The following is an 18974-nucleotide window of genomic DNA, read 5'->3' as shown; positions in this document are numbered from 1 at the left end:
AACTTAATAAACTTAAATTCTTTTTACAAGTCCATAAAATAAACATTAATACAATAATTTATAATTGTAAGGAAATAAACAAAAATTATAAATATTCAAATATTGAAAACATTAATTTTAAGTTTTTATGGAAAAAAAATATCATAATGATGCTAGAACTTCAAGATACATAATTATAGACCTTGTTTATTTTTATTATAAACTTATTTTTACGAAGTAAAGTATTTTTTTTTCATTTCAAAACAAAATAAAAAACTTCCTGACTCTCTGAACTGTTTTCATTTTTAGCAATCAAAATCTTTAATTTCCTTAACATCTGTGAGCATAAAAAGTTACGTTATCTTAATTCTTGTATTTAAAAATGTTTGCAATATACCATCAACTTATTTTAAACACGCAGAGAAAAATAATTTATAAACATTTTTTTAATTGAACATAAACCACTGAAAAGCCTTAATAAAATAAATATTGCTGTATAACTAGTTCTCTATAATTAATTGCCATTTAAAGCTCAATGGATTTTAAATTATCTTAATTAAGCGGAAGAACTCTTTAAAAGGTATTATGGGGGAAAACTTAAGAATGGAAAAACTAAAACTTACCTGTACAAATTGTAATCAAATTTATCAAACAGCTAGTGGTGCCAATGGCTTGAAATGCGGCGCTAAAAATATTCTGTAGGTGTTTTGGATGAGTTATAAGCCGTAAACAATCACAGCAGGTTATTGTGTATAGTATTATTTATTTATTCGGATTTATAATACCAAATCTTTATTTTTGTATCAGAAGTTATATAATAATGGTGAATCATAACTTTTGAATTAATTCGCTTACAAGAAGTATTCATTTGAGGTTAATGTATATATATTTTTTTAAAACAAACCGCACTCGTATATCAAGAGAAAGATGCAAATTACAAAATTAAAAACCACCCGCCCACTGTTATCATGAATTGACACAACGGGATATGATCATAATCGACCGATGATACCGCCGCTGCCGCCGCGTTGCCGCCACACTCAAACTCTAACAAAAGAACAAATTAATTTACTGAAGATTAGGATTGTGAGTGGGAAAGGTAAACAACATGATTCAAGAAAGACTGTTTTATGTTAGTTTGTGGTTAAACAGTGTTCCCACATCAACTGCTTCCGTTAAAAAAAATGAATTTAAAAATAGGATTACTAAGATACACGAAGTAATTTTGTTTTCATCAGGTTTTCGATAATTTTTTAATTTTTTTTATGTTTAAGTTACTTCCTAAGCCATAAAATTCATTTTATCATGAATTGTATGGGTTTTAAGATATATTCAAATAGGGGTATCAAAAATGAGATTTTTAAATAAAGTGGCAACACTTTTCATAAACAAAAACAAAAGAATAAAAACAGGATGTAATTAAAATCAAACAAAATGCAATCAATACAAGTTAACTTAAAGTGGGCTACACATATTTTCAACCATTTCGGACGAGTACCAGATGCTCACTCAAAAATTCCTCAACACCGTACTCGTGCACCACACTTTTATCCTTAAGGATGCACCGCCACTCCACTCGAGTTTCCGGAAATTCTTTATCCAAAAACAAACAAACAACACAGAGTTACGATATGCACACAAACTGGCGAATCGCGTTTCAGCGAGCAACAAAATTTGCGTCTGAAACAACAATCCGGAGTTCTACCGAACCGTTCGAAAAAACAATTTTCACGCTACCGATTAAGATGATAAATCTTCGAGTTTACAATCGATGTTGGGTTTTATGTAAGTGCAAGGGCACAATATGGCACGAGACACGATATACACGAAAATATTCGAGTACCTGGGGTATTTATGGTTTGTAGGAAAAAGGTAGAAAAATATGATAATCCACAGCGACAGCCGACGTGCTGGAGCTCTCAAATTGAATTAATTGAAAGATACAATTTGAGAATTCATGCAAGCGTCTCTCGTCCACAATCAACAGATCTATACCTACCGACATAAAACTCGCAGTCAGAGCAGCAACAGACATCAACTCCTCCACCTCTATGCTCTTGAGCTCTATCTATCTAAAAATCCAAACCTCTATCCTATAATAATAAAGCATGTCTGCGAGATATGAATTTATTTTGTTCTGTTTAGGTCGCCGATATGCTTAGAAGCATAGAGATAGCCGCTAATAAAAAGAAAACAAGGGGAAAGATGATGTATCTAGTTTCTACTACAATGTATCTGTATCTGCTGCATGCTGTGTGCTAGATTAAAGATTATCATTATAGTCTGGGGAAACAACAATTTAGGGTTAAGATACGCACGAAAAGTCGGATATGGGAAGTAAACAAACTCTGTGTTTTGTTATGGATACAATACTCGCAGAATGCTAATATACTAAAAGGTGAATTTCTTCAGCGTTATTATTATTTGTTCGCTTGCTGTTTTTATTAAAAGTGATTTATGTTGATTTTTATACATTTCGAGATATTTAAGGGTTTATGTGTGTCAGTGGCTAAAAATATAAGTAAATGTTACAGAATTAAAACGATTTTCCAATCTTAAAATGCATGACAATTTCTTGAAAATCTCAAATAAAGGTCAACTGTTTTTAACTTCCATCGATAGTTATTGTAATTGATCCCTAGAGTCAAAATAAAAGTTTTTTAGAAAGATGTCGGTACGTGCGTGTGTACGTATGTTCGCGAAGTTTTTTTTCGTAGTCTAAAAAATCAGAAGAGAAAGGACTTTCGGGAATATTGCGTGTTTTTTTACAATAGCAGTTTAAAAAAGGTGAACATTTTCGTTAACCTAAATATCTCACGAACCATTGACGCTAAAGACTTGAATAAAATTCTATATTGTATTTTTTTTATAAATCGAAAAAAACTGAACAAAATATTTCACCGCGAAAATTTTACGAATAAAAAATGATTTCATCTCCAAAACAATTGTGTGCAACAAAAAAAAAAACGTTTTTAACATCTGCTGAAATTTTAAGAAAAAACTAATTTTTATAAAAGATACAAACCTAAAGAAAACATTACTCAAAGTTGGTAAAAATTGAACTTCGACTCCAATATCTTTTACAAAAATTTGAGATTATGGTTTCAAACTTATTTTAACTTATAAGAAATATTGTTTTTTACATTCGGACAAATTTTGAGAAAAATCGAATTGACAGTTTTTTTTTTTAAAAAAAGGTAAAAACCTAAAGAAAACATTACTCAAAGTTGGTAAAAATTGAACTTCGAAACCAATCTCTTTTCAAAAATTTGATATTATGGTTTCAAACTTATTTTAAGTTATAAGAAATATTATTTTCAATATTCACAACGATTTTGAGAAAAAATCCAACTGACAGTTTTCTTACAAAATATAAAAACTTAAAAAAAAAATTTAAAAAAAATGGTAAACATTGATTTTCGACTCAAATAACTTTTCAAAACTTAAAGACATTGGCTTTTAACTAATTTTATTTTTTGAAAAATATTGTTTTTAAAATGGAGTAACATTTTGAAAATCGGATTGACAGTTTTTTTTACAAAAAACTAAAAACCTGAAAAAAAATTAACAAAAGTAGGTAAAAATAAATTGTCAACTTTAATATCTCGTCAAAACTTTGTTTAAAACATTCTATAAAATTGTTTGAAAAATCGAATTGAAATTTTTTAACAAAAAATTTAAAATATAGCATTTCTAAAAGTTCGTATAAATTAATTTTCGACTTTAATGTCTTTTCAATATATTACAAAAAATATTTTTTTCTACATTCAGTGAATTTTTGGATTTTGAATTTTCCAACAGTCTTTTTTTCCATAAAAAAATAAATCTACAAAAAAACAGTACGAACATTTGGTAAAAATGATGTTCGGTTCTCGATATCTCGTGAACTACTGGTTTGAAATTAATTTCATTCATCCAATTTGTATTTGTTTATAAAAGAAATAAAAACTTGTAATAAATGCTACTTATATTGATAAAAATTGCTTAACGACTAAAAAATCTCGTTAACAAAAATAGATTTTGAAATCAAATTATTTCATCATATGCAAAATATTGTTATTACTTTTAAAATTTTTTAGAATAATTCAATTTACAACTTGTTTAACAAAATACGAAAGACTACAAACCTTTTGAGCAAGTCAAATTGACAGACAGCCTCTTTTTAAAAAAGTTGTTAGTAAAATTTTTCTAAAGAATTAACTAACAATTACCAACAATATTTTCTGTAAATAGTTTGATTTCAAAATATATTTTTTAAAACCACATTCTTAGTTGAAAAACCATTCTTACCGTTCTTATTAATAGTACCATTTCTTGAAATTTTGTATTTCTTAAATAATACAGATCGGATTTTTCTAAAAAATGTAGCACAGAATAAAATCATTTTAAAGTCAATATATGCAAAGTCGATATATGCAAGAGATATAGAGAATCGAACTTCAAGTTTTACAAATTTTGTGTAGTATCTTTATGTCGATTTAAATTTTTATGAAAAAACTGTCTGTTGATTTTTAAATATTAAAATCAATATTTTCTATAATATAAAATAAATAAGATCTCAATTTTTTTCAATTTTAAAAATGATATATGAGTCAAAAATCAATTCTTACCAAGCTTTAGTAATAATTTTGTAGGTTGTTTTTTTTTGTATTAACCAAAATGTTCCTTTTTTTAATTTCTATGGTAAAAAAACACTCACATAATTTATTTGGGAATCCTATTGCATCTGTCTGTGTTTTTATCTGTATAAAAAAGTTTATTTGAAGTCGATACTGGTTCTTGAGATATAAACCACGAACGTATGTACACACGCACACACAGACATCTCTCTAAAAATATATTATTTTGATTCAAGGGACTTTGAAAGGTCGAAAAATGTCAAAATTGTCTATTAAACAAATAGAATTCATTTTTGATTTAAGTATTTTTTTCAAAACCTTGAGATATTGGCTTTAAATTACTTTTAAAAATATTGTTTTCTATTTTCAAAAGTTTTTTTAGAAAAATCCAACGGTTCGTTTTTTCATAAAAAATAAAATCTACAAAAAAAGAGTACATTTGGTAAAAATTGATGTTCGGTTTTTGATATGTCTCAAATTAATTTCATTCATCCAATTTGTAAAAATTTAAGAAATGATACCTAAATTGGTAAACGTTTGTTTTCGACGAAAAATCTATTTAACAAAATTAGATTTTCAAACTAAGCTATTTCTTTTTATGAAAAATATTGTTGGTAATTTTAAAATTTTTAAGAATAATTCAAGTAACAACTTTTTTAACCCAACCATAAAAACTTTTATGCAAGACAAATCGACAGCAGGATGGGAAGTTATCAAAGTGGGTGGCATCCTAGCCTTTTTTTTATATTATATATTTCGCAATTGACAGATTAAAAAAAAAGAACTACTACTATATAACTTTAACGTCTCAAGAACTCAGGTTATAAATTTGGACACTATTTGTTATCTGCGTGAGTCAAATTTTAACCTCATTTACCTTAGCTTATTATTATTTAATCATTTTATCTTATAATTCAAACACTTTTAGTTTGTAAAAACAAATATAATAAAAACATAACAAAAATTACTGACTTTTTGTGAAATTCACCTTCTCTTTCTCTAATCCTCCCTAATCACACCTTAATCGGTAGGATTTTATTTGCTGACGAAAATAAATTCCTTAAGTGACATTTTGATTTGGGATTTGTACACTTAAAGAGGCACACATTTCAATCTAAATCTGATGGAATGTTTCTATTTGATGTTATGACATTTTAAACGGGAATGATAAGATATAGGGTGATGTTGGGTTTGGGTTTGGGTTGTTGAAACTATTTTCGTTTTTGTTCAAATAATTCTTTCATCAAAACTAATTGTGTCGAATATTATTTTTAGAATTCGATATTTATTTTTTGTATTAAAAGGTAAAATGAGAAAGTGTTATAATATATGGAAGATATAGGGTGCTATCGACCGAATAACCATAACCATATATACAATGTTGTGGCACGTGAAAGATTTTTATGCATTCATTTTTAAATGAAGCTTCAAAGTGAAAAATGCAGAAATATCACGTTTCTGTGTTTATAAATGACGTCGTAAATTAATAAGAGTTTAAAGTCATTGTGATGTGGTTTTTGTATGAGATTTTTTTATTGATGTTGTTGTTATAATGGAAATATATTTTAAGACTGACAGGGATTTAAGTAGTATTTTGTGGTGTTGTTTTTTTTCAAACGAATATAATAATGCTTCATTTATAAATAGTTCTTGACAAAAACATCAAAGGATTATTTTAAATTAGGTTAATTAAAAGGATGGCATACAAATATGGTAGATATTATGTGAGTATTTACCTAAGGAAAACAAAAGGCTTGCTGAACAACAGTCCCACACGTGAGATATTTTCATTTTTTTCATATTTGAAATAGACAGCATCCTTTTATTCTCAAAGGAAGACACTGTAGGGTACTTCATGCACTCAAAATGAGGCAATACATTATAAAAGTTTTAGTCTGACAATTTGTATACAAAATATGTATATGGGCTAAAAGTTTATCTTTAGGTAGATATCATACCTACGTATATATGGTTTCCCCTTTTCTATAACATGTGTCTTGTGCTTGAGGCGTGTAGATATAATGTGTTCCCTTTGGTGAAGAAATATAGCCTAATTTTGAATTGTTAAGAACTGCCCAATCAGTTCTTTCCTTATAATTATACACTTAAAAAGTTAATAAGCACTCTTGAGACTTTGTACCATACCAAAATACTGTGGGGAAGTTCTTGGTGTAAAGTCTTCTGATGAACATGTTTGGAAAGTAAAATACAACATTTCCGTCATCCCCTTGAAGTGCGTTGCATATAATTACACCAAAAATAAAGTGTCACCTTCTTGACCGGCTGAAGTACAATTATGAAGTTTTTTTTATAGGATATAGCCTTGTATGTATTTATATGTATGTAAAATGTGCATGCATATTTCAAACAATGCGGAAATCAAAAAGAGAATTTAAGAGCCCTATTTAAAGATAAGTAGTATCACTTTACATATATTCTCAAAGTCCTTTAAAAAGTTCATATCAGTGTTAGAGGGTATGCTACTTCCTCTCTTTATATAGCTCAGAAATTAGTATAGTAGTTTGTTTTTAGCAGAAAGTCTAATCACAGCGTCATTTCAAAGTACTTTTAAACAATTAAAATGGTTTGAGCCTAGGAACTTGACTCTAAGAGCCATGATAAATTACTTTTTCGTGCCTGAATTGGAGTATGTTGAAGTTGACGACCGTTGGTTCAAAAAAAACAGCAACACATGCCATGCAATCAATCAAGGACATTTTTGGTGCCTCCAAGATCGTGCGATTGTATGCCGCTGGACTTTTTTATGTTAGACTATGTGAAGACGCTTGTCTTTGTAGATATGGCCGAGACGATTGAAACCTTGGAAAAGAAAATTCAGTGCGTTATTACTGGAATCACTGCTGTAAAAAGTGACCGAAAATTAGCCTTCTTAGCTGGAATTTATTCGAGCTCATTAGAATTAATTTTTAAAACCTAATGGCAATAAAGCTACATTTTGTCGATAACATTCACTAATATCAGCTTCTTGATAGAGACATTAAACATAAAGGAACATACTTTTCTTTGAAATCCAATCTAATATTTTATAACTTTTGAAATTGTTTGGAATTTAATTTATATGTCTTAATATCCTTGAGCATATAAACAAATGTATTAAACACAGAATATCTTCTCAATTGAGTATGTTCATACATTTGTAGAAAAGTATGTCTGAAGTTTCCAACAGAAATTGAAAATGATAAATATATACGAGAAATATATAGTCACAATCATGACTTCTGTTTTAATTTAGTAAACATCCTGCAAGCTATTTTGTTCAGATTTATATTATGGCCGGGATCTTCTTACCCATAAAGTTGACCTTTGGAACAAACATCAAATATTTAATAACAAATTAACCCACCATAGCATTATGTACATATTATTGCATAGTATAACCTTTGAATATACGGAGAAAAGAGGTCAAATTTAATTTCGTTTCGATGTATATTGACATGGAGCAGAATGTAATTGCTTACACCAGCACAACTTTGATGGACATAAGGGAACAACTTTTGACTGTTTACCCTTAAGAAGATCGGCGGCATATTATTTTTGGATAAACAAAAAGAGGCTGGTTCAACCATAATGGACGGTATGAATTGTGAGTCACACTTAATTTAATATTTTCTACATTAGTCATTATGGACAATATTTAAAACTAACAATTGTTGATATTTTTGGACAGCATATATTTTGTTTACCTTTTCCATACATTAATTGCATTTATTAATTTATTCGCTAATACTTAATAACTTTATAATACAATATCTTATAAATTTGTTACAAGTTAATAATACAGATGGTAGAGCAATCGAAATCTTGTTAAAAAAAAGACTGGTTACAATTGTACAATTGAGCTTTTGTAATTCTTGATATCCTTAAAATCGCGTCGGACTGAGCTCCACAACCGGACAGAGTTTATAAAAATTTGACGGTTGGACGTTAAACCAGTACAGCGGTGCGGCAATGTATCAATTGGCGAGATCGAGGAAATTAATATTTTCAAAACAGCATTGTGGTACATCAGGTTAGGTTAGGTTAAAGTGGCTGTCCATGATGGAATAGGACACATTTAGGCCAGTTTGATGGCCCATTGTGATACTACATGAATCTTGAGGCTTCCTCCTAAGCTTAATGGAATCAGTTTGAATCACTTACGAAACGTGAGAGACTCATCGTTAAATCTTTAAAGAAGAATTCTCTAGAGTAATTCTTACGTTTTTGAGCTTAAGCAGGGCATGTGCAGAGAAGATGAAGAACCGTTTCCTCCTCTTCCTCGTCCAAACACCTTCTGCAAAAGTCATTTGAGAATACGCCTAGTCTCGCGGCGTACTTTCCTATTAGACAGTGTCCGGTTATGACACCTATTATAGAGCTGATATGCGATCTGCTTAGAGATAGCAAGCACCTTGAACGCTTTACATCTAGTGTTGGCCAGCCTGGAAGGTTGAAATAGAACAGTTAGAGATCCATATTTCGGAAATCGAAGAAGGTCTTTTAAATTTAAATAACGATTGCAAGCAAGGCCCTGATGAAATTCCACTAATTATTTTGAAGAATTTCTTTCAGTGTGGAAAAAATCATTTCTTTCTCCAATTCATAAAAATGGTTCTAAGCCTTAAGTAAATAACTACCGTCCTATTTGTAAATTATCAAGTATACTGAAACTATTGGAGAAAATTATATGTGAAAAGTTGACATTTCTCCTTAAGGAGCATATTTCACCTTTTCAACATGGCTTTATTGCAGGAAGAACCACTACCACTAATCTTTCTATCTTTTCCAATTTCGGCTACCAAATTAACGTTATATAATATACTGATTTTGGGAAGGCTTTTGATAGAGTTAGTCATACTATTTTGATTGGAAAACTGAAACAATTTGGTTTTCACTCAAATATGTTGAAATGGTTGGAGTTCTATCTTAGAGATCGTGTACAATTCGTTTGTATTGATCAAGTGCTCTCTAGTCTAATTATTCTTACCTCGGGTGTTCCGCAAGGAAGCCATCTTGGTCCCCTTCTTTTTTTCTTAATATTTATCAACGATCTGGCTGATAACTTCTTAAATTCTAGTACACATTTATTTGCAGATGATTTAAAGTGTTTCAGATGCATACATTCTTTAAATGATTGTATTCTTCTGCAAAATGATCTCCGAAAGCTAACAGAATGATGTACAACTAACCAATTATTTTTGAACGTTAATAAATGCCAATTTTTTTTATCGCAATTTTTCGAAAATTTCTTTTGATTAGAAAGTTAATAACTTTGTTCTTGAAAGAGTTTTGGAGAAAAAGGACCTTGGTGTATTGTTTGATTCAAAACTAAACTTTAGCAAGCATGTAGAATACATTGTAGCTAAATCTAATTCAAGACTCTTTTGTCCTCAAATCTCTATTTAACTCCTATGTTTCTCGTAGATCAAACTTAGAATAATGTTGTGTGATTTGGAATCCTTACTACAATATTTATTCAAATAGAATTGAAATTATCAAAACAAAATTACAAGGTTTATTATTCAGAATTTAGGTTGGAACATCGAAATCCCACCGTTCTCGACTAGATGTAAACTTCTTGGAAATTAGTCACTTGAAAAAAGAAGGAAAATGTTTTCAGTAATGTTTTTAAGAGACATTTTGTCGCATCAAATTAAATACCCTTTCCTTTTATAGTTGATAGATTTGTATTCTCGTTTGTGTCAAATAAAAGAACGTTGCTTATTCCGAGAAAAGGAACTTAGGGTAAACTATGCTCGTAATGAACCTTTAACTCGTTGTGTTAAAGAAACTAGTCTCATTTCAAATCATATTGATTATAATTTTCAACAGATGCACTTAGAAAAATAATATATTTTTGTTCTTTTCGAATTGTTTAATCAAACCATCTTTATATTATTGTTATTTTAAAAACTTATGGTTTATATATGATTATTTATTTCTTGACCTTTTGTAATCTAATTGTAGATGTTAAGATCTCTAATTGATGTGAATAAATAAATATATAAATAATTTCAATCGTTCAAAGTACACACCTCCAGCAGCCCTTTCTTTTAGTTTTTGAACCATCTGTATAAAAATGGATTGACTCGTCTTCTAGGAATGCCCTATCCTAGTATAGAAATTTGGAAGTTTCTGTCGAATTGCAGTTGGGGGATGGTGTAGTCTGTGTGCTTTAGAATTGATTCTAAATACCCAAAAATTTCGGAGTGGTCAATGCTGTTTTTAATCCACTGCGACAAAGCTTTGAGGAAAATTGCAGCGCTTGCAGCTATTTGTTTGCTTAATATATCAAGAGGTGTTACGTAGAGTTAGGTAACCAGGGCCACACCGATCAACCCAAATTATTAGGCTGTTCAAGGCATTTTGTAAGAGTTCTTTTAAGGTGTTAAGATGCTTTGCTGAAACCGCTTTTTAGCAATGTCGTCCGCATAGGCGATTACCCTGAAACCCTCAGGATCCAGACTAGTTAGCCAAAGTAGATGCAAAACTGGAAAAACAGAATTTTTAACTGCTTCTTTTCTATTAATGAAATAAGAATATAGAAACCTGGCGGAACTTGCTGAAATATTAAGAACTGTTTGTCTTACACAGAATGACATGGTTGACAATGTCAAAAACCTAAGACGAATCAAGCAAAACCAAGAAAGTCACAAACAAATTTAAGGTTAATATTATCCAGACAGACGACGGCACCAGACTTCACAGAAAATAGACTTTCTACAACATCAGTAGCATCCTTAGAACGAAAACCAATAAACATCGTTACGCACAATGTTTCACAGTTTACGTCCATTACTCTAGTTTAGGGTCATCTAGTGATTTTAAAAATCACTACAAATCTGTTTGATTTATATCAAATCAAACAAAGTATTAATTTGGGGGTCATAACAGAGAGCGACAGCTTGGTGCAGATTGAGAACTAGTGTCTAGTGACTTACAACTTTTAATCATTCCTGTGTGGGAGTGCTGTTGTCAGGGACGGGGAAACCTACAGTTTCAAGCCGAATGCAAACGACTATTTTGAGAAAGCATTATTAAGAGTAGAACAACTCATGTAGAATTTGTCAATTTCTTTCAAGAGGCAGTACCTATGAAAAAAAAAACTTTAGATGGCACAGTCAGGGATTGATCATAAGACCTCCGTCCAACGCACTTTTTTTTCCCACGCACTAACCATCACGCCATCAAAATTCCAAAATGAAGCATCCATATAAGCACACACGTAAAAATATGTTTGCAAATTTTTTTCATTTTTCTGGTGTCCCCCAGGGTAGTCACCATGGTATTATTCTATTTGTTTTATATAAAATGACTTGGTTTCGATCATACAAAATTCGTCTTTATGCTGATGACATTAAAAATTAAAAAAAAAAACTCTTCATCTGACTGTTTTCTCTTGCAAGAAGACTTAATGTTATTCAGAGAATGGTACAAAATAATCGTCTTGCTTTATATGTTGACACATGTTGACAAATTAAAACTGAGATTTATTCAATTTAACACATGGGGCTTAACCCACTTGGTGAATTATGTTTATAAACTTCGGAAAAAAACTATAAAAAGAATGAAACCCAAACATCTAATTATCAACTACTTCGAATACCTTCCTAGCTATCGAAATTTGCATCAAATGCCTGACACTTTTCTTTCTATTAATTTCGTCTAAGAATTTGTATAAAAAAAGCACAAACTTGATCGCAAAAACGTGCCCTTGTGAACCTACATACTTTGGTAATAAATTAATTTGGTAATGAGAAAGTTAAACGTTTTTAAAAATAGATGACCTAACAATTGTTTTACTTTACTGTCGAAATCGCGTACCATTCCTTAGATAGTGAAGGAGCTATATATAGATAGTGCAAATAGACCAATAAAACATCAGACTGGTAATTTGAAAAAGTTTTTGTTACATCATTTGTTCGAGGTTCAACTTGCCAATAAGTTCACTGTTCACATCAATGTCATCATCTTAAGAGCCTTCAACTTTGTCGTCGTTCTTGCCACCGTACGTTGTCGTCGTCATCATCGTCATAGACTTCGACATCGCCGTCGACTTCAATTGTTTTGCGTTCATCATGCACGAATGGCTCAACAGTTGCCACTTGAAAAGTCTTTCTTCTTTTTCTTTTTTTTCTGCCTCCTGAGATACTAATGTTATGTACGAGTATGTATCGAACTTTGAAGACGAACGTGTTTTGAAATTCTTTTCCAGGTGAAGGAGTTTTCTTTTCTCAGTGGAGAAACACCATAATAATAACGTGGGATGTGATGATGACGAGAGGTGAGTGTTTAGGCTTTGGAGGGAGGACGAAGAGAGTTCAAGAATAGCTAGTTCTGACATTCATCGATTTGTTGAATTTTCTTGGAATTTTCAAAGAAAAAATTGTTTTGCAAAAAGAGAGCTTGTTTCTTGCCTCTCAAGTTTCAAGTGTGATATTTTAATACAAAAATATCTTAACATTTACAAATAAGAAGGCATTTTTACCATTCAAAAGAAACAAGATTCTATATAAAACTTGTTGTGTATAAATTGATATGTATTTTATATTATTGAGTTAATAAGATTTTAAATCTGTGACGGAATATGTCCTTTTATGCATAAGAAATCGGGTCTTTTACCTTGTTCGATATAACTGCGTAGGTACCTAATGTGATAAAATCAAATTTGCTTGTATACCATGTATATACATAGGTATATATTTATTTAAATAAAACACCAATTATGCATTATATTTTATAATAATGTCATTTCGCCCCCTTTCAACGTGATTCTCGTGTCTTTAAAAAAAGAGATTATTTCTTCTATTTAAATTAACAACATTAAAAATTAACTTTTTAATAATCATCGATAATTTATAATGTTATTGTGTTGTATTATTTTAAAGGTGTTATTCTTAAATCCTTAAGCATAGTGCAAACATTAGTAATATAGTGAAGGACTTAAGAGAAAACATTGGTGCACACTGGTCTTATGGTTTTGTATATCAAAATTGGCAAGGAAAAACCCAGTTGTGTAAAGCACTCATAATTCTTGAGGTGCGGTTGCCAAAAGAATCTCTTCACTTGACAGAACGTCCAAAATTAAGCTCGAAGTGTAAACGTATTGATATTTCTAGAAGTTCTAGTTGTAGAACTGGCAATTTCGTGAGAACATAGTTTGTAAAAATACTGGTTAAACAACAAAAGACGTGAAATATTGTGCCGTTATTCAAGCGATATAAAATATTCGTTTATAGTTTTATAGCCTATATTTTTTAAAACTCTCAATTCAAAAAATTCGGTCCCAAAGACAACTAAACTTGTTCAGGGGTGCCTACCCTCCAAATATGCGAGTTTTATTCATGTCCTTGGTCGAAAAAAGGCTTTGCAAACTACGGCCAGGTCAGGAGTGACAAATTTCTTGCATTTTTTGTAACTCTGAATATGTGATCGTTCCATTAGAACATATCTGTGACACATTAAAAGTGATTGCTCCAAGTTGGTTGAGGTGCTCTACAGCGCCGCCGTCCTTCGGGATGGACGGTTACAATTCATTATACCTAATTTACTAGACCTAAAATAACGTATTTAACGCATATTTTTGCTAACGAAGCCTTTTAACAGAAAATACGGCTTATCAATTAATTTGAATATGTTTCTTGAAAATGCTATTTGTGCACAGTTATGTTTAAAGTTGACTTTAAATATTTGTCAATAATGGTTTAAATTTCAGTTTACCTATAGTTTTATTTTTGTGATTTAAAACACATAAATTGGATTTTTTGTATAACACAATTAAACATTTTGAATATTTATATTTTATGTCACAAATAGATTATGTTTCTGCCTTCATTTCCATGAAATGTTCCATGGCCAATTCGTGCTTTACGACTGTATGTGATTGTTAACTTTAGGGTCTTGAATAAGCTGTCGCACATCAGCAGATACTAAAAGGTGTTAAATCGACAGATCTTGGTGGATGATTATGTTCACCACTTCTGAATCACGAAACCTCAAAACTTTTAAGAATAAAAAATGGTTTTATCTCCGAAACGATTTTCGACTCAAATATCTTTTCAAAAATTTTAGATATTGGCTTTAAACTACTTTCATCTTTTAATTTATATTGTTGTCAATATTCAGTCAATTTTTTATCAAAATCAAATTAATAGTTTGTTTTTTTTTAACCTAAAAAAAAAACAATACTAAAACTTTACTTTCGACTCAAATAGCTTTTAAAAAATTAAAAATATTGGCTTCAAAACTTATTTTATTTCACAGAAAATATTGTTTTCGATATTCAGTATTTTTTTATAAAAATCCAACAAAAAAATCTACAAAAAATAGTACGCAAATTGATGTTCGGTTTTTGATATCTCTCAAATAAATTTCACTCATCCAATTTGTAAAAATTTAAAAAATGCTACTAAAATTGGTAAAAATTTATTTTTACCGAAACAAAATATTGAAAATAAAGTAGTTTATTATATGAAAAATATTGTTGGTAATTTTGAAATTTTAAAGAATTTCTCTACTGACAACTTTTTTAACTAAAAACCCAATAGCAATACAAACCGACAGACGGGATGGGAAGTTATCAGTGTGGGTCGCATCCCAACCTCTTTTTTTGTCTTCCCAATCACTGTAGCGTTTTCTATGCTAAACTTCATAAAAAAAAACAACCTTTTGATTTAGAGGAATAGTGATAACTAAGGGTATAGACATCACCTTTCATTGGAAATTCCAGGAAATTACAAAGCTTTCGAACTTTCAAAAAATAAAACGACTTTTTTGATGGGCAACAAATCCAACATCGTTAATCGTTATACTTTAAGCTATTTGGTACTCGCAAAGTTATGCGAAAACATGATACCATTCCAAAAATCAAACCACAAATGGTCTTATAGCTAGCGCTTACTGGTTTAGCGAGTAAGGTTGATCTTAAAATCAATGTTGTATAACAACGGACGGTTTTCATAGATACTATATTAATAATCTTTAAGTTCCTTAGTAAGACAAGTTCTACACTTTTTAGTATAAAAGGTTATATTTTAAATTGTTTCTTACATCAAAAACATTAAATATGAAAGGACTCAGATATTTGAAACTAAAAGTTTTCATCAGTTTTATAAATTCACAAATTTTAACCTAATAATTGATTTATACGATGTATTAGCATTGTGCTGTGTAGCTTAGGTACTTACATCCTTCTCATTTATTAATAAACTTGTTTCAACGATTTTATTCAAGCTCACTTATCGATTCTTCCTATACACTTAAATTACATACCTAATCTCTAAGGCTAGACAAACACCAACTTCTATCCGCTGTAAAATTTAATTTTCAACTTTTAAACTAAAAGCTACAACAAAAAAACACATCAGCTTTACATTGTAAAATATTTCTTTTCATCTTTTACTGTCTATTCCTCTAATAACTCACCCTAAGCTCAATAAGCAAACCAAAGCTTCCCTGGAGATTTATATAAAAGGGTAGAAGTAAATACATATATGTATGTATTAAGGTAGGTACCATGGGTACATAGGTACTCTGAAGTTCAAATTAAATTAATGCAAACTTTACCTTGCCATCTGTATCCGGTGCATGATATCTGACCTCTAGTGAGCCACCTAAAACAGCATACCAGAATCGTCCTTGTTCGCCAGCTCGGAAAACTACAAAGAGAAAAATAAAATATAAAATAACATCCAACCACTGAATAAAGAGTTGAAAAAATAAACTGTGTTTGTTAAAATTCCTTGTATCCATCTACATCCTCTAAAATTACACGAAAATAATAAAACAGGATGAGGGTGATGTATGGCAACCGAAAAAGTACCACAAATAATAAATTTAATAGGGACGAATAATAAGTTCAAAAGGATCTAAGAGAACTATAAAAAGATGACACATGATGTCTTTGCTCTTTGGGGCAGAACGAACAAAAAAAAAATAAAAACAGAAAAGTTCCTTATAAAATATGTATTTTATGTTATACTCACGAGTGACTCCTTTTTCCAAATCCTCATAGAATCCACACATTGCAAGTTGTTGTAGCGCTGATCCCGGGAGGCGACATAGTGGTTCGACCCGTCTCAAGCGGCAGGATATTAACTCCGCATCTCGTAAATTTCTATCACAAGGCCTGCAATGAGGGAAGAAATTGAGTATACAATTAGGTTTTGGTGGATAAAAGTTTTCGTTAAAGTGGATGTATAAGTACGAGTATATTTTAAGGAACATAATCAAGCATCGTCTGTATGGGATATAGGATGTCGTCGTTTTTGAAATTAACAGATGGTGGAAATTCATGTGGGTAAAATGTAAAACATGGTTCTATAGCGCTATGGTGCCGGTACCTGCAGCTTTAATGGGATATGGGATATTTTTCGGCAAACAAGGGTTAAAAATATTGATTTCTTGCCATATTCATTCGTACATAGAGGTATATTTTATTTTGTTAGATAAAGGTATAGCGTAATTATTATGAAATACAATTTGAGCACGAGTCACGCAATAACTGCGCTTGTGGTGTAAATTGTTTCCTGTCAGTCGAAATGCCAATTTGTAATAAGTTGAGAGAATTTATAGAAATACTTGGTTGTATGCTTCTTATCGATTTTCTATTTTATATTTATGATATAGACATATTTATTTTTTTCCAACATTAAATTAAGTTTTAAAAATAATTTTTAAAATACTTTCAACTTAAAAACTATATCATGCAGAATATAGGATGTCAGTCTTACATCTAATACAAAATTTGAGTAAAACACTAAAAGTATGTTCAAATTTTTGTGATCGTGGAAGCTTAAAGGTTTGTAGGTAACAAATGATCGGCTCTGAATGTGGAATCTTTTTGTCCTTTGTTGTTATATTCGACCCGACCAACAAATTAAAGCATACCAAGCTGCTGTTAATGCCATTGATTATCTGCTTGAACTAGTGCAACCTAATGATTTGATCATTGTTCTTGGAGACTTTAATCTTCCCCATCTCAATTTTTCCACCTCAGATGATCAGATATCCTTCTTTCCAACTAACATCTCTTCTGAATCTGAATCTCTGTTCATTGATCGTCTGTCTGATTGTGGTCTTTTTCAACTAAATGGAGTAGCAAACTTTATGGGGAGACACCTCGATCTCATATTCTCATCTGATTGCGATAACTGTGATGTCATCGCGAACCCTCTCCTTCTCTCAACCTTGTAAACAACTTTTTGGAAATGGAGAATTACTGTTATGATTTTCGTAGGGCTGATTTCTCCAAACTTAACAATCTTCTTAGCTCAACCGACTTTGAATTAAGATCCCTCCACTTAACATTAGAGTCCCTTACAAATTGGTTTTATTTGATTCTTTCATACTGTATTGAAGATTCAGTACCGTTCTCTCGTAAAAAAGATTTCATCTCTGCTTCCCCTTGGTACAACAGAGAGCTCCGTAGCCTAAGAAATACCTGTAACAATCTTTCGAAGATCTTTTTACAGTCCAAATCTGATACTGATCACAACATTTATCTTCTCGCCTATAATTCTTTTTCTGAATCAATCGTATATTGAACATCTGCATGATCCTGATCCACACTACTATACTTATTTAGATAGTTGCACTCAAACCTCTCTTTCATCGTTTACAATAACTGAAGAAATGGTACTTGCCAAAATCGGAAGCCTTAAAAAAAACTTTATAGCCCTGGTCCTGATGGCGTCCGATCAGTTGTTCTAAAAAAATGTATGCATTCTCTGTCAAAGCCTCTAACTGCACTCTTTGAACTCTCTCTTTCCCCAAGGTGTGTTTCTCCATATATGGAAATATTCATTTATGTTTCCCATTTGTAAACAAGGCAATAAAACTGAAATTAACAATTATAGACCTATTGCTAAACTTTCATGCATTCCAAAACTTTTTGAAAGCTTAGTTTATGATTCCATTTATTTCCATTGCAATCCTTTATTCTCCTTCGCTCAACATGGTTTTCTTAAAGGAAGATCCACTACGTCTAACTTAATTGAATTTATATCCAAAGTTTTGTCAGCCCTTGAGAATGGCAAACAAGTTGACGTTGTATACACTGATTATAGCAAAGCCTTTGATAAAATATCCCGTAAGATAATTTATCTCAAACTAAGAGCCCCAGGCTTTCCATCTATATTTATAAACTGGATAAGCTCCTAACTTGCGAATAGAACTTATAGAGTCCTTTTCCGTAACTCAGTCTCCAGTCCCATACATGCAACTACTGGAGATCCACAAGGTAGTCACATTGGCCCCTTCTCTTTGTCTTATCTGTTAACGATGTCTGTCTTAAATTAAATAACTCTGAAATCCTAATGTTTGCGGATGATAAGAACATTTTTAAGATTATCTCTACTGCATCTGATTCCTAACTTT

General features: G+C 30.8%; 1 protein-coding gene across 4 annotated transcripts in view; it reads right to left on the bottom strand.

The window, feature by feature from the left end:
- Positions 1–18974, bottom strand: part of LOC129952461 (rap guanine nucleotide exchange factor 4) — a 225633-nt gene that overhangs the window by 147121 nt on the left and 59538 nt on the right. For 3 of the 4 annotated variants that reach the window (XM_056065049.1, XM_056065047.1, XM_056065048.1), the window contains exons 3-4: positions 16583–16725; positions 16164–16255 (exon numbers count right to left, since the gene is read on the bottom strand). In XM_056065049.1, the coding sequence (XP_055921024.1) occupies positions 16164–16255; positions 16583–16725 (235 nt within the window). Of the gene's footprint in view, positions 1–602; positions 1221–16163; positions 16256–16582; positions 16726–18974 lie in introns of those variants that run through there. The other variant, XM_056065052.1, reaches the window with a different exon arrangement.

This window comes from Eupeodes corollae, chromosome 3 (genome assembly GCF_945859685.1).
Source record: "Eupeodes corollae chromosome 3, idEupCoro1.1, whole genome shotgun sequence".
NCBI classification, from domain to species: Eukaryota; Metazoa; Arthropoda; class Insecta; order Diptera; family Syrphidae; genus Eupeodes; species Eupeodes corollae.
The sequence above is the reverse complement of the archived record's forward strand: the minus strand, read 5'-3'. Positions and strand labels throughout refer to the sequence as shown.